The sequence below is a fragment of the Melospiza melodia genome, chromosome 1, assembly GCF_035770615.1.
Source record: "Melospiza melodia melodia isolate bMelMel2 chromosome 1, bMelMel2.pri, whole genome shotgun sequence".
Taxonomy (NCBI): domain Eukaryota; kingdom Metazoa; phylum Chordata; class Aves; order Passeriformes; family Passerellidae; genus Melospiza; species Melospiza melodia.
The window spans coordinates 43094627-43115905 of NC_086194.1; the positions used below are offsets into that span (position 1 = coordinate 43094627).

General features: G+C 47.4%; 1 protein-coding gene across 1 annotated transcript; it reads right to left on the reverse strand.

The window, feature by feature from the left end:
• Positions 1 to 15740: 15740 nt before the first annotated feature.
• Positions 15741 to 20246, reverse strand: RPL14 (ribosomal protein L14). Its single transcript, XM_063160707.1, has 7 exons — positions 20221 to 20246; positions 19953 to 20172; positions 19165 to 19266; positions 18487 to 18581; positions 16970 to 17069; positions 16534 to 16587; positions 15741 to 15993 (listed from the first exon to the last, which is right to left on the reverse strand). The coding sequence occupies exons 1-7, from the start codon at positions 20244 to 20246 to the stop codon at positions 15817 to 15819; spliced, it is 774 nt and encodes a 257-aa protein (XP_063016777.1). The 3' UTR covers positions 15741 to 15816.
• Between the last annotated feature and the right edge of the window lie 1033 nt (positions 20247 to 21279).

The window sequence follows — 21279 nt, forward strand, 5'->3', positions numbered from 1 at the left end:
CAGTGGGGCTCACAAAACCCTCTTTGGGGTGTTGGCAGGGAGAAGCACTGGATTCCCCTGTTGGAGTTTCAGTGGAGGTTGCCCAAGTCAGACAGTTGGGTTTCCCTGAGCTGACTGTCAGGTTTTTCCCTTCCTGGAGAGCAGGAGAGTGCATTCGTGGGATTCCAAAGGGGAGGGAGAAGGAGGAGGACAGCGGGGCCTTTCAGCCCTGTGGGCTTTCTTCAAAACAGAATTGTTCACACCAGCCCTGGCCTCAGCTGCAGAAAGGCAACCCTATTTTCCTCCTGTTAAGCCATTACAGTTAAAAGAGAAAAAAAAAAAAAGGGGGGAAGAAAACTGCTTGTCACTTGGCTCTGAATGCTCCTGTGTCCTGCAGACCCCATCCTGGGCAAAGGCTGCTGGCAGCCACCCCCAGCCTGCTTCTTCCTCTAGCAAAACCCATGGGCTGAGCAAGCAGAGCAAATGTAGTATAAGTGTCGGTGCAGCCAGGCTCACAGAAAAGGGGCTTTTCCTTCAGGGCAAGTAGCTGCAGGTGGAGTGGAGTTACTGAGCATTGGAAAAGAAGGGGTAATTGAGGCATTTGGAATCCATGCCAGAGGATTAACACAGTGTAATCAGCCCCTTGTATTTAGAGTGCCTCATACTAGGCAAACGACAGCAACTGGAAACTACTCTCTGGCAGACTTTGAAGGCAAAAGAAAGAAGATGTTTCTGTAGTGCAGTCATCTCCCAGCCCTCTCTCTGCGGCAGGTCGGGTGTGAGATCCAACAAGAGCAGGCGTGCTCTCCATACCAACACAGAGCTCACAGCTGCCATCCCTCCGGCTTTCTGCAAGGGGGCACCCTCCTGGCGATTTTGAAAGGAATCAAAAACCATCTCGAGCATTTTGTTTGGGGTTTTGCTGCAAATGAAGCAACGAGAAGATCAGCTGGGGGCATAGCCTGGATTTATTCCTCATGACCCCCACTGCCCTACCTACAGGTGCCCAGAGCAAACCCAGATTACAGGTAAAATCAAAGCAGTCAACGCAGGGGCTCACAAAGGGGAAAGGACTGCAGAAGCCGACCTTCCTTTGCCAAGGCAAAATGGAAATCCTGGCAAAAAGTGAATACCCCACTCTGACATGGGAGACCACACCAGGTACTTGCTTTGTGAAAGGCTGTCCAGGCTTTGAAAGGCTTCATAGTGAAGGCTTGTACAGAAAAATGTTAGCACAGACAAAAAGCTGGCATGGAGAGAGTTGCCTTGCTTTTCCCTTTCACAGGGAGGAGTTATCTCCAAACCCAAAATGGGTGACGTGAGCCCCAGCCTTGTTTTTTTTTCCTGCTGCTGAAGTTCATTATTTAAGAAACCCAAAGCAGCCTATGCAAACTGTAGGATGGAAAGTGTAAAGCACGGCACTAGTGTTCCCTGTACACAAGCACACACACTCCAGTGAAGGCTGGCACAGCAGCATTGTCCCCAGAGGTGCTCTGACTCATCAGCACACTCTCGAGGACATAAAAGTGCCTCAGTGACACAAATGACCAGTTTCTGGCAGCAGCACCAGGCATCTCCTCAGCTCATCCATCACAGGTTTGCAATCCCTGCCCAACACAAGCTTGGCAAGGGCTGAGGTGGTGAAGCAGGAGCAGAGCCCCTGCCCCAGTGCAAACTCCCTGGCATGAGTTTGCATGAGTTTCCCCCAGCGCAGACTCCCTGGTGGGGCAGAGGCAATGGGGCATGAGGGACCATCCCAGCTCAGCTGATGTGTGCTTGCTCAGATGGGTCTGCCAAGGGAGGTTCCAAACTGAGCACTAAAACTAGATGACATGGAACACCGCCCTAAGGTTTGGAACGCACCATAGATGTGGATAAACCTTCTGATGTTGGGGAAGCACAGCATTTCTTGGGAGGGAGGTGAAGTTTTCCCATGCCAAACTGGCCGATTTTGTGGCTTTTGGATGGAAGTGCTGTGCTTTGTCAGGACCAAGCAGAAAGCACAGAGTGGCTTGTGGTGATCTCTGTCTGCTCTCGGTGCTGCTCCCCACGCTGCCTGAAACGGTGCCACCTGGCCACCTAAAAGAGGAGGGTTTTGGCTGGGGCACTGAAATCACCTCCCTGGCTGACAGCAGGGCTTCACTACAGCAGCCCCAGGCACTGCCCTCATGGGCATCCTGACAATCTGCTCTGCCCATCCCTGGAGCATTCCTGCAATATGCCCAGTCCATCCCAACGCTTTTAAGGACGGAGCAGTGCTGCAGCGCTTGCCCGCCTGGCTTGGCTCACTCTGCTCTGACCCTCCGAGCTGCCCGGCACCAGAGACATCCAGGGTACGCTGCTGTACCTCACATCCCGAGGGGCAAACCCAGCGCTGCTCCCCACCATCAGCTCAGCAAGGAGACCCCTAAATCCTACCATGTCTCGCAGCAGCAGCAGCAGCCGACGCGCTCCTCCTCATGTGCTTCTGCTCCTCCTCATGTGCTTCTCGGGGTGACAGGCACACGGTCACCTCCTGAGCTGGGTGCTGGCCCCCTGTGCCGCTTCCATACCTCGCCAGGAACCCACACAGGACACAAATTTTTTTTTAAAAATTAAAAAAATAAAATAAAATTATCCAGCAACTAATGAGCTTGCTTCCTCTCCCCAGGCCATCAACCCCCGGCGGGGGCTGTCACCCAGAGGTGCCCCTCCGGGCTGCCCACAGTCCCTGCTGCCAGCCCCGCATTGCTGGGCTCCTGTCACCACTCCCCCTGGGTGGGAGGACACCCTTCAAACTTCAGCTGTGAGTTTTCAAACTCTGCCTCATCCCAGACCCACCTCCCTGCGAGGAGGGGAGTGGAGAGGCTGGGAAGGGGGGAACAGGCATTTGAAAAGTCTCTTTTTCACAATAAAAGCCCTTCTTGCTGCTTTTTTGCTGGCTTTTTTTTCTCAATACCGAGGGCAAATTTGAGCCAGAAGGAGATGAAGATCCACGTGCTCCTCCCAAGCCCATTTGTTCCCAGTGACCCCAGTGCCAGCCAAGTAGAGGGACCTGTAGAGCCCCAGGGGCCACAGGGACCCCAGAGCCAGGAAAGCAAACCAGAGGTCTGCACATGAGTGCCCAAGAAAATGCTCTTTGCAAGTCTTTTTCTTTGCCTTTCAATAATGGTCCAGCAAAAAGCCGTGCCACATCAGTGCCTGGAGTGGACACAGACCTGGGAGAAGATTTATTATCTTCTTATTCATTATTATATTTATTTATTAAAAGGCATTAATGCATTAAGACCATTTTTAGGGTGCTCAGGCACCTGTTTTTCTGGGGCACCCAGTGCCTGCAGGCAGCCAGGAGAGGGGCACAGGGAAGAGGACCCTCAGCACCCCAGCATTGCAGACTGCAGCTTGCTAAGCCCTGCCATGTCCAGTGCAGCTCCAGCACCTGGTGCAGGGTGAATCCCAGGAGCCTTCTCCTCAGGCCCCTGGGAGAAGAGGCTCTGGAGGCACTGCTTTGGAAAGCAGTGTGTTCCAGGAGCCCTCCATGGCCAGGCACGATGCACACGCAGCTGCCAGGCTGCAAAGCATTTCTTTTTCATAAAATTTTCCCCTTCCAGCTCTGGGCCGTGGCCAAGCAAAACCCATCAGTGCCTCACTATGGCCAACTACTGCAGCCCCTCCGCAGCCTCAGCCCCAACCAGCCCAGCTTGGGACAGGAGGACACCCTCTGTCTCAGGTGTGGGGGCTTTCCTGCTCCCTGACATGTGCAACTACCTCCTCCAGGAAACCATAAATCAAACCAGATTGATCAGCATTGTTCTTTACTGATATTTGTATTTTTAAAAAATCTGATAGAGGCACAGTACAGGCTGTTGTGAGCTATAAAGAAGATATGGGGGTCTAAAAAGAGAAGAGGATGAGGCTGAGGGAAATTGGGTGAAGTCACTTGGCCAAGGCAGCAGGGGAGAGTAGTGGCAGACCCAGGAGGAGGCTACTGTGTCCCCAAGCCCCATTCTAGCTCACTGACCGTGCACAGTCCACAGTGTCATTTCACAAGGTGCTGCAACACAGTGGGTGTAAACAATGAGGGCACCTCAGTGTTCTTGCCCAGTGTGCTCTTGTGCCAGCCCCAGTGCCCCAGGGCCTTCACTGAGTGCGTCTTATTTTAATATGGTACATCTCCCTACCCCTTCCACTGCTACTCAAAACTATAGCTAAGACAAGAAGTGCTTTGAAGGTTACACACCAAAGCAGTGTGCCTGCTTTTGGCTTCAGCACACCTCACCCCATGCCATCCTTGGGCATGAAGAAGGGGTGCAGAAACCAAGCCCTGTATCCCCTCCTTGCTGCCACCACCAACCTCATGGACCCCCGCCTGTCCTGGACACTGCAGCTTTGAACATCCCAAGCCACTTCCCTTGAGGCCAGTTCCCTGGGGGCAGATAATAACCTAACACTTCTGATACAATTAGCAATATGAAGTAATTAGCCATAACCCACTGTTGGCCTTGGCACAAGGATGGCCTGTCCGAAGAGAGAGCGAGTGCCAGGGAAGGGATCTGCAGGGCTCCGGAGGCTGAGCCCTGTGCATCACCACTCATCAGTGGCACCTCATTTCAGAAGCCTTTGCTTTCATCTCCCTTCCTTAATTTTGAAATGATTCCATTTAGATGCAATTTTCTGTCAAAATGATTCCTGTCGGTGCGGCGGCACCGCAAACCTTGACTGACAGGCCAAGCTCTCCGGCTGGTCCCTCTGGATTGCCTCTCCCCACAAATAACCCTTTAAAATGCACGCCTGACAGCTGAGGAATTTGACATCAGAAACAGAGCTGGGATGGCTGCTGTGGCAGACAGACTCAGGTGATCAGTAGCCAAACCAGTAAGGTAAATCTAGCGGGCCTTGAAACAAACATTATGATATTTTAAAAAATTTATTTCCCCCCTCCTTCCCCTGCTTTTTAATGACATACACCATGCAAAAATCAGATTTAAAAAGCAGACCTAAGAAGCAAGTGCATTGTAAACCAGTTTCCTGAGGAGGACTCCTGAAATCCATAGGACTGTGACTACCTTGTACCTGAGCTGGGTAGTGCTAAGCCCACCAGCACGGCCCCAGATCCCATAAGTAGCATCCCTGCTACTACATTCTGGAAAATAAATGAGCAGGTGTCTTGTTTTGGAAAGACAGGAGTCTGCTAAGGAAGGCAGGAGCCTCCCCTGAAATGGAGAATGTAAACCCTCCCCACCCCTCTGAACTGCTCTAAATTTTAAATTAAGGGGCTCTCAGGCAAAAATATGGGAGCAGGAAATAACAGTTCTTTAATAGGGAAGAAAAAATAAAAGGATAAAATAAACAATGCAGTACACTAGAACAACACTGACAGAGTCAGAACCCAACCTGACACCCTGTGGGTCAGGGTGCTGGTAGCAGTCAATTGGAAATGTGGCTGCAGTCCTCCTGGAGTGTCAGGTGTGGTTCTGCTGGAGCAGGGGGTCCTGTAGAGAAGGATGTATTCTTCCTCTGAAGATCCAGTGGAAGGAGAGACAGCTGCTGTTCCTCTGGGGAATCCCGTGGAGAAAGCCATGCTGGTGTCTCAAAAACCTCTGGACTATATCTGTGTAGGAATGCTTGGCTCCTCCCTCTGGGCAAAGCATCTCACAATGGGATGCTTTAGTTCTTATCAGTCATGCAGTGACATTCCATAGTCTGTTATCAGCAGATGTCCCCTCCTGAGGGAGGAGTGATTGTGGTCACTCAAAAAGAGAGAAAAGGCAAACTGCCCACTTGACAAAAGATAATCTGCCATACAGATGGTAATAGAAAACATCTTGCCTTGCAATCTGGAACAGTATGTGAACAGTGGAAGTTGCTTTTCTTCTCTTCTTTTTCTCTTCTATCCCCTGACCACCTCTTCTCACATTCTCAGAGACATTCCTACTCACCCACACAGAGATTTCCCTGACGTTTCCCTGACTTTAGCTGAGGCCCATCCTTCCATAAGGCAGACACCACCTCTGCAGGATGAGAGACAATTCCCACTCCAAGAAACTCCCAAGAGATGCAGGCAGCAAAGGGAGATGGAGGAGAGCAGGGAGGTGGGACTGCACCCAGCTTGCAGGCAAAATGTGGGTCCCCAAAACATCCATGCCTATCACCAGGTGCTCAGACCTACAGTTTCCAATACCAAAGATCTCCCGAGCCTGATCCCTCTCACCTTGTTCTTAGGCAGGAGGAAAAGCTGTTCTGTCCCCATTGCAAGGCCCAGGAGAGCAGTGTGGGTGGCTCCATTTGCTGGTATCTCCTGGCAGATCCAGCTCAGACAGGAGCAAGTGACAGGAAACAGGAGAGCTGAGACCTTTCCCTATGGTTCTCTGAGCAGGCTAAAATCCAGGGAAACCAATGGAGAGCAAAGAAGGCCATGGGTGCTATTGCACCCACAGCAGCTCCCCTAAATGATTCCACTGGAGGCACCAGAAAATCTGGTATATCCCTGACTCCATTTCATAGACCCTGCCTTGCCTTTCCACTTGCTTGTCCTCAAAAAGAAATGCCTGCTGCAGAAGGATGAAAATAGGCTGATTATTTTTCTTCTCTCCCAGAAATACTTTTTTCTTTCCCTTTCTGTCCCAGTGGACCTGCATTCATTTCTCCCCTGGGAACTAAAGACAGGCAGTGGAAAGGGGACAGATTTCAAGAGCTGTCAAGGAACAGAAAGCTATTCTGCCTCTCTGAATGTAAAGCTGAAGGTTTTTTTCTTCCTTTTAGAAAAGTGTGAGACTCTAATGGGTTTGAGGGGCTATGAATATGACTTTTCACATCTGCCAAGATAATTATAAGCTTGAATGAATTTCTGAGACCCAAACCCTGCCCAGATAAATCATACCTATCAAGCACTGATTAAAAACATGCTATTCAGAAAGCCTTCAAATTTATCTTCCCTTCCCATCCCACTATCTCCTGTATCTGTTGGAAATGGGTCTCAATGCTTTACTAAGGAGCTGTAGAGGAAACCCTGGTGCTTCAGCCTTTCTTTGCAGGAGGTGTGAAAGAGATGGGAAATTGAGGCAATGGGGATCAAGCAGAATGAAGAGAGATTTGGGCTCAGGCTGGGTCTGGCACTGGGACACAGAAGATGCCCAGAAGCAGGTCAAGCACAAAACTGAGTTTTGCATCTGGTTTCAAAGTGTGACACACACCCATGACCCACTTCCCAAATCAGTATCCCCACTGGGGACAAACAGGAATCCCTAACTCAGAGAAAAACCTGGATGTGGGTGATTTCATTCAGTTCACTGTGTGTGGGAACGACTCGTGCATCTCAGGTTTTCCTCATTGTTCACATGGAAATAAGCCCACCCCAGTCATTTATGGAATGCACTGAATTTTCATGAATATGCTGAAGAAGCTGCACACCCCCAATGCAGTAATTAGAGTAAATTAATGCTGCTGGGATGCCTTTGTCACCGTTTGTCTGACTCAAGACAAAAGGCAGAGAGGTCCCATCCTGAAGGGAGAGTAATCCTTTATAAGCAAGGGTTGAAGATGCCAGAGGAAACAATAACATCTGCAGAGGAACCACACGTTCCCTGAGTGCACAGCCTTTATACTTCCCACAAACACCTATTGTATCCTCCTTGTTGTCATGACTCAAACACAAGCATATGGAGGAAGGGACAAAGAGTTATTAATCCTTCAGAGGTAATTACTCATTCCTCCAATTTAGCATTTTAGATAAACACTACAAACTCTGAATTGCTTGTCAGAACACAGTATTGTTTTACAGAACATGAGCGGAGTCAAATGAGTTAGGGTTCATTTTTCATTTTTTAATTTCTAAGGGCTATTTTTAAAGCTCTCCCATGTTCAGCCAGAAAAAAAAGTCTTACCACCCATGTTCTGTGTCCAAGACATTTGGTGTGTTATTAGAGAAGGAACTGTTTCCTAGCCTGCTCCTCCAAGAAAAGCCAACCTCCCTGCATCACCAAGGGTCTCAGCCTCCATCTCCCACCAGCTTTTGGAAACAACTGAACTTCAGCCCCGTGAGAAAACAGTCACTGACAGTCCAGCAGTGTTGTGGCACCCCAAGTCCATGGGAGAAGGTGAACCTTCCAGGTGGCACAATATGGGTGCCCCAACAGGGTGCCATCCCACTGGGTTCCATTGCTCCCAGCAGCTGGTAACAAGGTCTTGAACTTCAACACTGACTTTCCATCTGTATTTCACCCCAGACACCTCTGTCCTCTTCAGTCAGTCCTTCCCAAGGCAAGGATCCTCCCTTTTTAAAGCCTTATCTTTTCTTCCTCTCACTTTCTTCTTTCTAGATACAAACCCCACCACCCCAATGAATCTGAAACCTTTTTTTTTGGACTGTCACCATGTAAATCAGGAGGTTCATATCTCAATTATTTAGCATCCCACTAATCCTGCACCATCTGCAATCTTCACCAGCAAATAAATGCGTGTGTGTCTGTGTATCCTTAACTTGATCACTGTTTGAAAATACAGGGTGTTGGATGAAGAACAATTCCACCCTGCTGCTTATAAAAGCTTTAGCACTGATGTCTCATTTTGAGATTTGTTACTGAGGCAGTTTCTCATTGAATATGTAAAGCAGTCCCCGTAAATTATACTATTTGCAAAATACAAAGGGCATTTGGTGCTGTGTCCATTCCTTTGGAGATGCCCAGATGTGCCCTGCCAGCACAGCTGCTCTGCTCTCCTCAGGAAGGTGATGGGTTTGACTGACCTTAGCTGGCAATTGTTACACTCACAGCTCCTCACTTCTCCTTAACAAAGGCTTTGCCTAGCCATCCACTTGTGCTCATGCCTTGAGAGGCTACCCAGAACAGAGACTAGACAGGGTTAAAGAATAAAGTAGGCATTTATTAAAAAGGTTTCAAAGGATGCACCTTGGGCAGTAAAATAGCCTGGCCGAGGCTACACCCAAGATGGACAACAGGTCACGAGTTTTTACACTTTCATAAGCTTTCATCCATTTACATATTTGGGTTAATTGTCCAATTACAGCTTCAGGTTACGAAGTCACATCCTCCCAGTGTGCTCTCCTCAATTCGCCCTTGTTTATACCTTTTGGGCCTGAAGCTGCAATGGTTTCCCTGGTTCTCAGGTTGGAAAAGGATTGTTTTGTCTGACTAAACTGTGAGGAGAACTTGCTAACACTTCATATGAAGTTCAGAGTCGTATACTAATGCAGTACAGAATCTGGATAATATGAAAGATAAAACTTAAAGCATCTGTTGCCTTATGGAAGGTGGCCAGGAAAAGTCACTGGAAACTCTGTATCATTACAGAAGAAAATTCCTGAAGAGTTGCAAAGTTAGTGCACAAATTACTCGGGCTTAGAGGGACTGAGAGTTAGTATGAGGGGTTCAGAGAGCTTCATGACTGATTCCCTTGGCCTCCTGAGCAGGAGTTGTCCAAGCTCATCTTGCTGTGAGGTGCTTAGAGAGAAAAAAGGAGGTGTGGGGAGGCTCTGCAGAGACCAGCTGAGCTTGTCCTTGCCTGCTCTTGCACCTCACAGACAGGGCCAGGGTGAACACGAGTTCTCCTGCACCATCCAGAGCTCCCTGCATGGCTTAAAACTGCAGGCAGCTCCTAGGAAGCCTGAAAGGGAGCACAGACAATGAATGCCAGGTGGGAGCACAGAGCATTGCTGCCACGTTAGTGGCTCCTGGTGCTGCATGCCCTGCTTCCCCACTGAGTGTGACTGTGGCTCTCCAAGACAGGGGACATCAGGCTTCACACCTGACTTCATTTTCCTCAGAGCCCCTCAGCAAACCCCCAGCTCTAACCTGCAGGATCACACAGAAACCAGGGGAAATGAACACAGAGTGATGCATGGAACATTTCCACACCATACCCACCCCCCCCCCCAAAAAAAAAAAAAAAAAGAAAAAAAGAGAGAGAAAGCGAGACAGAAGCAATCTGTTTCTTTACCTGCAAGGAGTTATTGGCATATGCCTGAGTTGGGACCACAAAGACACTCTGCTGGCTGTGTTCATACCTTTGCACCAGGGAAAGTCCTCTGTGATGCCAGGATGGGGGAAAGTGAATGCATTAACACATGGAGCAATCAGGCAGAATTTAATCTGAGAGCTTTGAATTGTGGCTGCTGAAAACAAGGTCTGGCCAACATATGGGCTCATGAATCTTTTCTGACAGCCCTGCAGTTATGGAAGCAAGAAGTGGAGCCTCCTGGTTATAAATTGGTCATGAATAAATTCAGGTTGACAATTAGAAGGTTTCTAATAAGCAGAGGATTAGGTTCTGGGAACCTTCAGACAGGAGTGGGCTGTGAACCTTTGTCACTCCCAATAGAGCAGTATAGGAGAAGAGAGGAAAGAACTAAATGGCATGCAGAATTTATCCTGTCCATGGCCCCAGGGATGGCTTTGTATCACCTGCTAGTGGTGCAAAGCAATAGCCCTGGAGCTGAATTTTGAATTTCTTGAAAGTTTTGAGTAGAGTGGCCCGAAAGAAAGGTCAGATTGTCAGGGTCTAGCTTGTTGAGCATGTTCTCCTTCCAACCATCATGAAGACACCAAATTTCCTTTCTGAGCAGTGACCACCCAGTATTGCTGGCAGTGCCTGTGACCTCTTATCTTGTGGCATGGCACTGGAATTTTCTTCTGCCCACAATCCCAAATTTTCTATAGGATGCTGGAAATTATTTTGCTGCATGGTTTGTGTGGATGCTTTTAAGTCTCCTGTTGGAATAATTGTCCTGTGGCACAATTGCCTGCACTGACATTTAAGTGCAACTCTCCTTCCCACTCTAGACCTGCTGTACTGCCAGCAGGGACCTGGCACATCCAGTATGAGCATCCTTCCTTCCAAGGTCACAATCAGGTGTCTAGGAGTTGAGGAAGCCCTGCTCACATCTGCAATGAGGATCTGCATGCATCACCAACAGCAGCAGCTTGTCAGCCTCTCCCTGGACCTTGAAAAATGCTTCAAGCAAGCAGAGCAAAAATGATGCCACTTTCAGCTAGTCAGACTTCATTTATTTCATTATGCCATGAACTCTGATTTTTTTTGCATTATCCACAGAGACTCCTAGGATGAGCTAAGATTCACATGTGCAATGTGAATGAGGCAAGCAGTAGAAATAAAGAATAAACAAGGAAGAAACCCCTCCCTGTAAAGTTATTCAGGGATTCCAGGGAGAAAGATAGGGAAGAAGGAAAAAGCCCTCAAGCCTATTTTCCATCTCTTCTTTAGAACATTTTGCATAGCACCTGACTGTGACAATAACACAGCTAGCAATGGCCCTTTCCTTTGTAAACAGAAGGCTCAAACAGTGGCAATAAGTCTTGGCTGGTGAGTTATTGTGAAAAATATTCAGATGTTTTGCTCTCCCACTGTGTATCCTTAGGTAAAGCTCCAGCATTTCTCAAAGCTAATATCCTTTCATGCAATTAAATATGTACACCACTACTTTTTTGAAGTAGTTAGCATTTTCATTAGAGCAGAGCTTCCTGGTAAGACCCTCCCACATGAACCTTTATCAGGGCTCTGAAACATCAGCTGCACTCCACCAGCAGCCCAAAGTGGATGTGAGAGAAGAGCTCAGCTCTGCTGAGGGCCATGATGAGCAGGTCAGGGCCTCTCCTTGCCATGTGTGAGGATCAGTTAGAGAACTAAATAATCCTGAAAAATGCCCTCCAACCAGGGATCACCAAGGAAATGTTATAAAGTGCTTCTCCTATAACAAGAACTGGGTCAATGCCCTTTAGGAAGGAGGAAGTGGCTCTGTGCTGGTGACAATGACATAATTTTTATGTTGGTGACCAGCACAAAAAGCTGACTGTAGGTAAAAGACTTCTCTAATTTGGATGCATATAGTGGTCTGAAAGCTTATGGAGGAGGTGGAGAGTTTGCCAGAAAGACTTTCCTGGAGCCCACTCAGTTTTATCATCTCTGAAAGGGAGATGAGGAAAAGATGACCAACTCTTCTGTTTATCTAAAACAAGAATATAATACAGGGACAGCTGCACAAAGTGAAGGTTGGACCACATTCCCACTTAAGGGCGCCATGAACTGAAAGTTGCACAGCCCCCAGGAATGTGGGGGAAATTGTGCAGGGACTGTGCAGGGAAAAGGGAATGGGTACACCATCAGTACCCACAGGGCCTGTGTCAAGGCAGGGACAAGGACTGCAGGACAGCCAGGGATATTGTGTTTAAACTGGTAAAAGCTCATCTTGCTGCTTCAGTGGAGGAAATCTCAGTACAAGCTCAAAAGTACCTGAGTGTGACAATAGTATATGCAACTTCTAACTCAAAACAACATTAAAAATTCCCAAATTAAACCCCCAAACAAACCAACCCAGCCCCCCTCCATCTCCCCAGAATTATAGAATAGAATAACAAAAAGCTGAAGATCTGAAATGAGTAGACCACACAGTCATCCCTGTAATTTGCTCCACTTACCACTTCCTTGCAAGCTGTATTTACTCATATACCAATAATGCTGTGAATAGAAATTAGCAGCCCTTCATGTTGATAAAAGGCAGGCACGTGGAGCTTTCAGAGACACTTTAGCAGTGTGCACAGGAGAAAAGCAAAGAATCCTTATGGGGCTGGAAACATTTAAGAGGCACTATAATTGAAGCAAGGCAAAATAAATAGAGCTGTAAATGAGACCAGATTTGTCACAAGTCAATCAGTAAATGCAGAGATTTCTCTTTCAGGTCTATTACATCTCAATGAAAAAAATTGAAACACATTCAGATGCCAAACACAGTAACAGACATGCTAGTCAAGAAACAAAAGAATGCAAATACAGCATTTTCAAGAAGAAAAATGCATCACCAGCAAATCAGCTGGCACAGAACTGTGGCTGCTTCATGGTAATAACAGATTTTACACCTTTTAACTACAGATCATGCCAAGGGGTCCAATCCTACTCCAGGAATTGCTCACGTCTCCCAGACTTTGCAGCACAGAGATTAGAACTGGGTTTGCCAAGTACTGGTACTGGTTTGGGAAACACAGCAATTACCTGCTGATCTCAGGGATGGGGTAAATGCACTGCTCTGCCCCCAGCAAGCTCACTACACATTCTGCATGAAGTGATGCAAGAGAACAAACACAGGGTCTTCAGGCTCTTTCTAATCAGCAGACCCCATTTCTCTACGCTCAGCTCCAGTAATCGAAATAAGAAGCATATCCATAGTCCATCAAAGTACACCTTGGTCAACTATAAAAGCAAAATAAAGAACTGGCTAAGCAGGTCCAGTGCTCTCAAGTGTTTGTGCCGTCCTTTTTGTTTGGCACCATTCCTTGCACAGGAAGGCAGCGCAATTGCCTGGCCTTAGAACAAACTTATGGAGAGCTAACGTTGCCATCGTGTGGTGACCTTCAGAAATAAACTGCGCTCCTGCAGTTCTCCGTCTCCCCTGCAGCTTTACCAAAAGGCAGAACCAGCCCTGAGGGCTGGACAACGCCCGAGGACTGAAAGGAGAGTGGCTTGCCCACAATACTGATTTCAGAGAAGTTTCATGAGTTGCTGAAAGGAGCACCAGATGCTGCTCACCTGGAACACAGTGAACAGTCAGAAATGCACAGAGCAGATACTGAAACCTGATATATTCTGTTATTGCTCTTTTCCCCTGTCCTGGGTTGACTATATGATGCTTTTATCCCCAGTCGTCTTGTTCCGTTTATGCTGTTTATGCACCTTTAAGACTTGTTCCAGAGAGTGAAAGGGGGAGAGAAGTTTCTTTTCAGACACTGCACTCACTTCTCCACATTCCTGCTCCTGGACTGTGCTGTCTGCGGATGGACAGACAGCGGGACAGAGCTCTCCTTTCTTTCAGTCAGTTTTAGTTAGCTGAGGCAAAGAAGTTCCCTGGACTGTGGGTTTTTTTCCTTTCCTTTGGACCTCTTTAAACCTGCTCTGGACTGAACACCCAGAGGAGCACAAGCAGTTCGCACCTGTGGCCCACCGGGCTGGGCTGTGGCATTTCCAGTGCCAGAGGGACTGATAACAGACTGGGTGAGCTGAGCTACAGCTCGCCAAGGGGACCTTCTGAGTTTGTCATCTCTTTTGGAGCAGCAAGTTTTATTGTTTAATATTGTTTAGGTTTTATTGTTTAATAAACAGGTTTTTTCCACTTTTCTCCAAGGAAGTATTTTCTCTCTAACCGGTTGAGGGGAGGGGACAATTGAATCTGCTTTCCTAGAGAAGACCCTTTGGGGTTTCTCTCCAAAATTTGCCCTGAACCAGGACATCCCCTTTTGGCCAAACTGTAAAAAACAGTTGTTTGACAGAAATACTGCTCATTAGGTGTGGTGTTACAGAGCCCAGCTTTAAGGCACAGAACACTCTCTCCCCCCAGCAGTGCCTAAAACTTTAATGCCCCACTCTCGAGGCAGTGCTAGGGCAGACACAACCCTCTACATGTGTTTTATACCTCTGCCAGGTTGCTCTCCAGGACAATCCCAGCTCCCAAGGATTGCTGTACACCTTATATATCCTGGAAACACTGCAGCTGCCTCAACAGCTGCTGAGTAGTAGGAATGAAAGCACTGGATAAACTGCAGTCATAGGCAAAGATGTCCAGGGGAAGACAGTACCTTTAAAAATGAGTAAATGTTGTAGAAGAAGCATTTCTGAGCTCCTTATGATTGAAGGCACATCTGTTTTCTGTACAGGCACTTTTACCATTTTTTCCCCAGTCTTATATAACCAAGCTTAACAGTAGTACATAAAAAAAACCAAGAACCCTAAGGGACAAATCTTTCACCTCAAAGGACCTCCAGGTTGAAAGAACTTTGAAGTTACTTTCAAGTTAAAGAGTTTCAGAGTAGGTGGATTTAATCACTTCAAAATCCAATTTAAAATCAAGGTCTCCAGACACTTGAACATGGCTTTTAGTCCCAATTTGCATAATTTCTGATTTTTTTTCCCTCAGCAGTTATATCCCCTCCTATCAACCATGTGCTTGAGCTCTATTTCCAAGGGTATATAAATAGCTCAAGACAACACTGTATTCCTTTAAGTGTTTGGGTATGCCTAATGTTGGCTGAAATGAAGCACTAACCATATAAATAGTTAAAGCAATTTTAGCTTATCAGTGTACTTGACAACATATATTTGAGTATGTGTATGACAATATAAAGGCCTCACAAATTGATTGTTTAAAATAGATACTTCCTCCTTCAATTTATATTTGACTGAAAAAAAAATTGGTTTTAAATTACCAGATATCTCAGACTTTACAAGATTTCTCCAATCAATGTGAAGAAAATGTATCTCCTGCCAAGAAACTACAGGAGGAAACACAGAAAATTACATGGATGCTGACACTGAGATTTGTAAACCTTATTTTCCAATGCAGACTAAACTGAGCAATTCAGTTACAAATGAACTGATTTTTAGGTCATGCTCCCTTTTATTTGATGGTTTTGATTAAATAGTGGAAATTAGTTCTAACCAGAATACATCCTTTCAGCATATGCCTGAATTTATACAGAACCATTAGTGTGATTATTTTAATGTATTCTGCACTCAAGACTTTGCAAGTAACACTGTACATTCCCAACCAATTCCAATAGCAGACTGCTTTGAAATGTCAGGATGTGACCTACTCCAAATAACTGGAAATGCAATTATTTCAACTGGCATTGTGTACTGACTACTGGGCACAGCATGGCAAAAGCATTTCTGCATGTTCCTGGGGAGTACTAGAATCCAACACTTGGACATTAAAAAATAAGACAGACAACCACTCCTGGTTAGAAATAAAAACAAACGTATGATTTAAATTTAAATCAAATGTTTGTAATTTTAAAATTAGAACAAGGACACAGAGTTACACATAATGAGAAGTTCATTTTATTTCTGTGCCTTCTGTGCCTTGGGTGCTGGCGCCTTCTCTGGCTTCTTAGCCTTGGGTGCCTTCTCTGGCTTTTTGCCCTTTGGTGCCTTCCCTGCCTTCCCAGGCTTCTTGGCCTTTTTAGCAGCAATCCTCTTCTGGAGCTTCTTCATTTCATGCTTGATGATTCTGTTCCTCTGTTAAAAAAAAAGAAAATATTTACAGTTCATCAGCATGAGAAGAGCAAGAGTTCAAATACTGTACCTTAATTCAAATTCTAAGCTTTCAGATTCTGCCTTTTTCATTATCACCCCTTACCACGCACTGTATCTGAAATGTCAAATTCCACCTAAAACTGTTCTAATCTACACCAAGTGGACACTATCATTCTGGCCAGTAGCTCAAGCATCTCAATATTTCATGTGTAATGATTTTCATTAGAGGGTGAAATACTAACAGCTACCCATCCAGAATATTTGATTTTATCAGCTGGCAATTCCATCCTCAGCTGTAACTTGGGAGGACTGACACATGGATTATACAAGCTCAAGTCTGACCAACTACAGAAGAAAGTGGTGACTCCATACAAAAAAGCATGGAAAATTCAAGGCATTCACACCCACAGTGTCATCCCATAACCCAAGCCAGCTGTGAAAGTAAGCTACCAACACTGGATGCAACTCCCAAGTGAAAGCTACAGGCTTTACCCCATGAAGAAGCAGCACTCAAACACTTACCATTTTCTTTGCTTTCATCACCTTGTAGCGATCAAAGTCAGTCATTTTGGCTTTCTGTGTGAAAACAATCAGTCATGAAACTCTGATATATGCAAGTAGTACAACTCAGCATTCCAAAGCATTCCTAAAGTAACTGATCATCTCCAAATGATGTTTAGCTGCACTTCTGGAACTAGCTCACAATTTAAGGCCTTTGCACCATCCCAGGATGCAGGAAAAGAGGCTGTTACAGAAACAACTGAACAAAACCCCATGAACTGTTAAAATATCAGACGTTTAAACGGGTAAGTTAAAAACCTATGCCTTGTCTACCTTTAATCCTAACTTGCTATTGAAAATTTTAATTTGCTATTGAAATCATGCAGCCTTTAGACTGTTCCTAATTTTACACAGCAGAAGCAGTACATGTGCTCCTCATTCAGTGAAACACTGTTACCTTTTCTCGGGCCTCAATCTTCTTGGCCCATCTTGTCGCTGACCATTTCTCATTTATGTTTTCCTTCTCCCAGGCAAGTCGCACACACTTCTGCCGAGCGCTGCATGGGAACAGTCACAAAATCATATTCACAGTCTTTATTAAAAAAAGGTTCTCCCTGACGCTGGCCTCCCAAATTTCATTCATTTCAAGGGAAGATGACTCCTCTACATTACTTCAGACACCTTATCTAAGTCAATGTCACATGCATCTCTGTGGCCTAACTGACATTCTGTTGAGTAAGTGCTGTGCTAGCACTGACAGAACCACAGAATGGGTCAGGTTGGAAGGAACCACACTGGGGTCACCAACTCCAGCCTCCCTGCTCAAGCAGGGCCATCCCAGACCACATGGCACGGGATTGTGTCCAGGGGTTCCTGAGTATCTCCAGTGAGGGAGACACCACAACCTGTCTGGACAACCTGTTCCAGTGCTCCAGTGCTCAGCCACCTGAGCTCCAGAAGATCACACCTCTCCTGTGCTGAGGAGCCCAGAAGTGGACACAGCACTCCAGGTGTGGCCTCAGCAGAGCAGGATCACCTCCCTCACCCTGCTGGCTGCACTCCTCCTAATGCCCCCAGGACACTGCTGGCTCAGGGACAGCTTGCTGTCCACCAGCACCCTCAGGTCCTTCTCTGCACGGCTCTTTTCAGCACGTTGGCCTCAAGCCTGTGCAGGTGCTCGTGATTACTGTTCCCCAGCTGCAGGACCCTGCACCTGCCCTTGTAGAACTTCCAAAGTTCCCTCTCTGCCTGTCTCTCCAACCTGCTGAGATCCTTCTGAATGGCAGCACAGCGCTCTGGGATATCAGCCACTCCTCCCAGCTTTGTGTCACCAATGAACCCGCTGAGGAGGCATCTGCCCTTCATCCAAGCCCCTGATAAGTTAAACAATATTGGGCCCAGTATTGAACCCTGTGGGACACCACACACAGGTGACAGGCCACCAACCAGACCCTGTGCCACTGACCATGGACCTCTGGGATCTGCTCCCAAGCCACCTCCCTGTTCACATGAGCAGCTGCTCCTAGCACTGCTTCAGGATCAGAAGTACTGCCCCTTTCTGATTCTAAATTACAGAAATTCATACATTAACTGAGGTAAAAGAACAGAATGAGTTCAGCCTCCTACAGTCCTAGTGTAGTTCTGTAAGCAGGGAGCCCATTTAATGCCTGAAGGCGACTGAAGCAGTAGCAAAAGCAAAGCTGCAGCAGCATTTACCCTGCTTTCCCCTACACCATCCACCACAGAACTACCTGTGAGATGCCTTGACTGCTGTGAGACTTCCTTTGCTCTTTAACAGCAGCTACCAGCCAACACTGGCAATGAAAACCTAAATATATTCAACTATGGTATCACAGCGTGCCAAATTTTTACTGTTAATCCACTACTGTTTGAACCTTCTAGACTTAGCAAGGATCACCCATCAGGTGACAGCGTGGGGGTTTTTTAGGCAGGTCAAGAAAGATGCCAGCTCACCTGTGTGGGAACTTGAGGACAAAGTCAGTCAGCTGCATGCACTTGAAGGGCATGGCCTGCCTCCTGACACCACTGCAGGGGCCATCCACCAGTGCCTGGAAAAGGGAAACAAATGTGGGGGTTTTGCAGCAGATTTCTCACTGCACTCGATTTAGACAGCTGCTGCCTAATGATGTATGAACAGTATCTTGACAACACTCATCCCAAACTGAAACACATATTAAGCAGACAGAAGTGGAGATTGTTGAATCTTGCCTGTACAACCCCAGCTTTACAGAAAAAAAAAAAAAAGAACTGAAGGCCTGCCTTTGACAAAAAACCAAACTGAATTAAAAAAAAAAAGTGGACAAAACTAAGATGTGCACTGGAAGAGTCCCCAACCCCAAATAGTCACTTTATATATACATTAATGCCATTTAATTAATAAGTTTAGATTCCAACTGACATCCCTTGTCCACTTCTACACCAAGGAAACACAGCAGAGAGGGGATGTATCACTTGCTGGGGGGCAAAAGCGTGCTCCTAAAGGTATCAAATACAAGTTGTTAAACCCTACCCTTCTATCAATTGCTTATTTGAAAACAGAATTTCTATTGAAATCAATACACACATACCTTAGCACACAAGCCTCTGTTAAGGCAGAAAGGAGGAAATCCAGGGGCAACACTCACAACTTACCCTGTTTTGGTCAATAACATCCACGATGGCCACCAGCTTGCCAGCGTGTGGCCCGAAGGAGATGAAGGCAACTCTGCCGATCTCCACGAAGCGTTTGAACACCTGGGAGGGCAGGAATGGACAGAGTTAGGCGAGAACACACCCAAGGCCATCTTCAGATTCAAGGATCTGAGAACCTTTAAAGAGCTCCCAAAAAACCACAGAATGGTTTGGGTTGGACAGAGACCTCAAAGATCACCTAGTCCCAACCCCCTGCCGTGGGCAGGGATATATTCACCAGGTTCCTCAGAGCACCATCCAGGTTTTTAAAAATTCTAGGGATGGGGCATCCACAATTTCTCTGGATAGCCTGTTCCAATGCTTCAACACCCCCACAGTAAAGAATTTTTTCCTACTAGCTGATCTAAACCTACTCCCTTTCGGTTTGAAGCCATTCCCCCCTGCCCATCACCACACGCTCCTGCACACAGTCCTACCCCATCCTTCCTCTACGTTCCCTGCAGCTCCTGCAAAGCTTTCGGACCGCACGAAACCCCCACGCTTGGGCACAGCGGCCGCGCTCCCGCGGCGCCCCGAGTCCGGCCCTGCCCGGGCCCGCACCACACGCGGAGCGCGGCCCCGGCCCAGCGCGGCTCATGCGGGTGCGGGCTCCCCGCCGCTGCCGCCGCGGGTGCCGGCGCAGGGAGGTGCGGGCGGGAGCGCTGGGGCGGCAGGGGGAAGCGGCGGGAAGCGGCGGGAGCGCGGCGGGAAGCGGCGGGGCCGGCGGAGCGGGGCATGGCCGCACGTACCATGATGGCGGCGGCAGCAGAGAGGGCGGAGCGGCCCCAACGCGCCCGGAAGCCGCCGAGGCGCCGCCGCTGCGCCTGCGCGGGGCGGAGCGGGGGGGGGCGGCGGGGACGCGCTCTCCGCGTGGCCGTGGCTCCGCCGCGCGCATGCGCTGTGGCGTCAGGGCGCCCGTCCCTTCCCGTTCCTGTCCCAGGTCTCCTGTCCGTGTGTCCGTCTGTCGGACTGCACGGCGACAGGCGGTCTTTCCTGAAGAATCAGTTCTCCTCTCACCGCCTGCAGGTTCCGCCCTCCTCCATAGGCACTGCATTAAGCTGTGTCTCTCTGGCCGCTCTGCCGCCCAGCCTGAGCGCTGCCTGCGCTGCCGAGTGTGGGACACACCGAGTCTGTCCAAAGTCAGAGCGCTCTTGGTGTGAGGGCTGGTACCCTTCGTGCCGCTTTCGGCTGTAGAGTTACCTTTCTTCCCAGTGCCCTGTGTGGAGCTGTGTTTTGGAGTTGTGCTGAACACAGGGTTGATAACGCGGAGATGTGTTTATTGTTGCTGAGCAGGGCTTGCACAGAGCCAAGGCCTTTTCTGCTTTCCATAGTGCCACACTGGCTGGGAATTGGGAATGCAGTTGGGAGGCTGAGAAGAGACACAGCTGGGACAGGTGACCCAGACTGCCCAAAGGGATATTGCAGACCTTGGGACATCATGCTCAGTTTATAATGTAGGGGAAGAAGGAGGAAGCAGGAGACATTTGGAGTGATGGTGTTTGTGTCTCCATGTCACCACCATGTATGATGGAGCCCTGCTCTCCTGGAGGTGGCCGAACAGCAGCTGCCTATGAGGAACAATTAATTAATTATTTGTTTTCATTTATTTGTGTGTGTAGTTTTTACTTTATTAAACTGTCTTTATCTCAACTCATGAGTTTTCCAGCTGTTATCCTTCCATTCTCACCCTGATCCTGCTGGTGGGGGACTGAGCGAGCGGCTGCTTGGGGCTTGGTTACTGGATGGGGGAAACAACCACAACTTTCAAACCTAACCAGCAGGAAAAGGGACCTGATCAGTGAAACAGGCAGCTTATATATATATACATACATACATATATATATATATATAAATATATACATACATATATATATACATATACATATATATATATATATATATATATATATATATATATATATATATATATATATATATATATAAATAAAAGAAGAGGGTCTTGCTTTTAATGATCAGGATTTTCTTGCTGAGAACATGATATTCCGGAAATAATGAGTCCTGTCCACTTCAGAACCTGGATCAGTTTTGCAGCTTGCAAATTTCCACCCCCTAGAA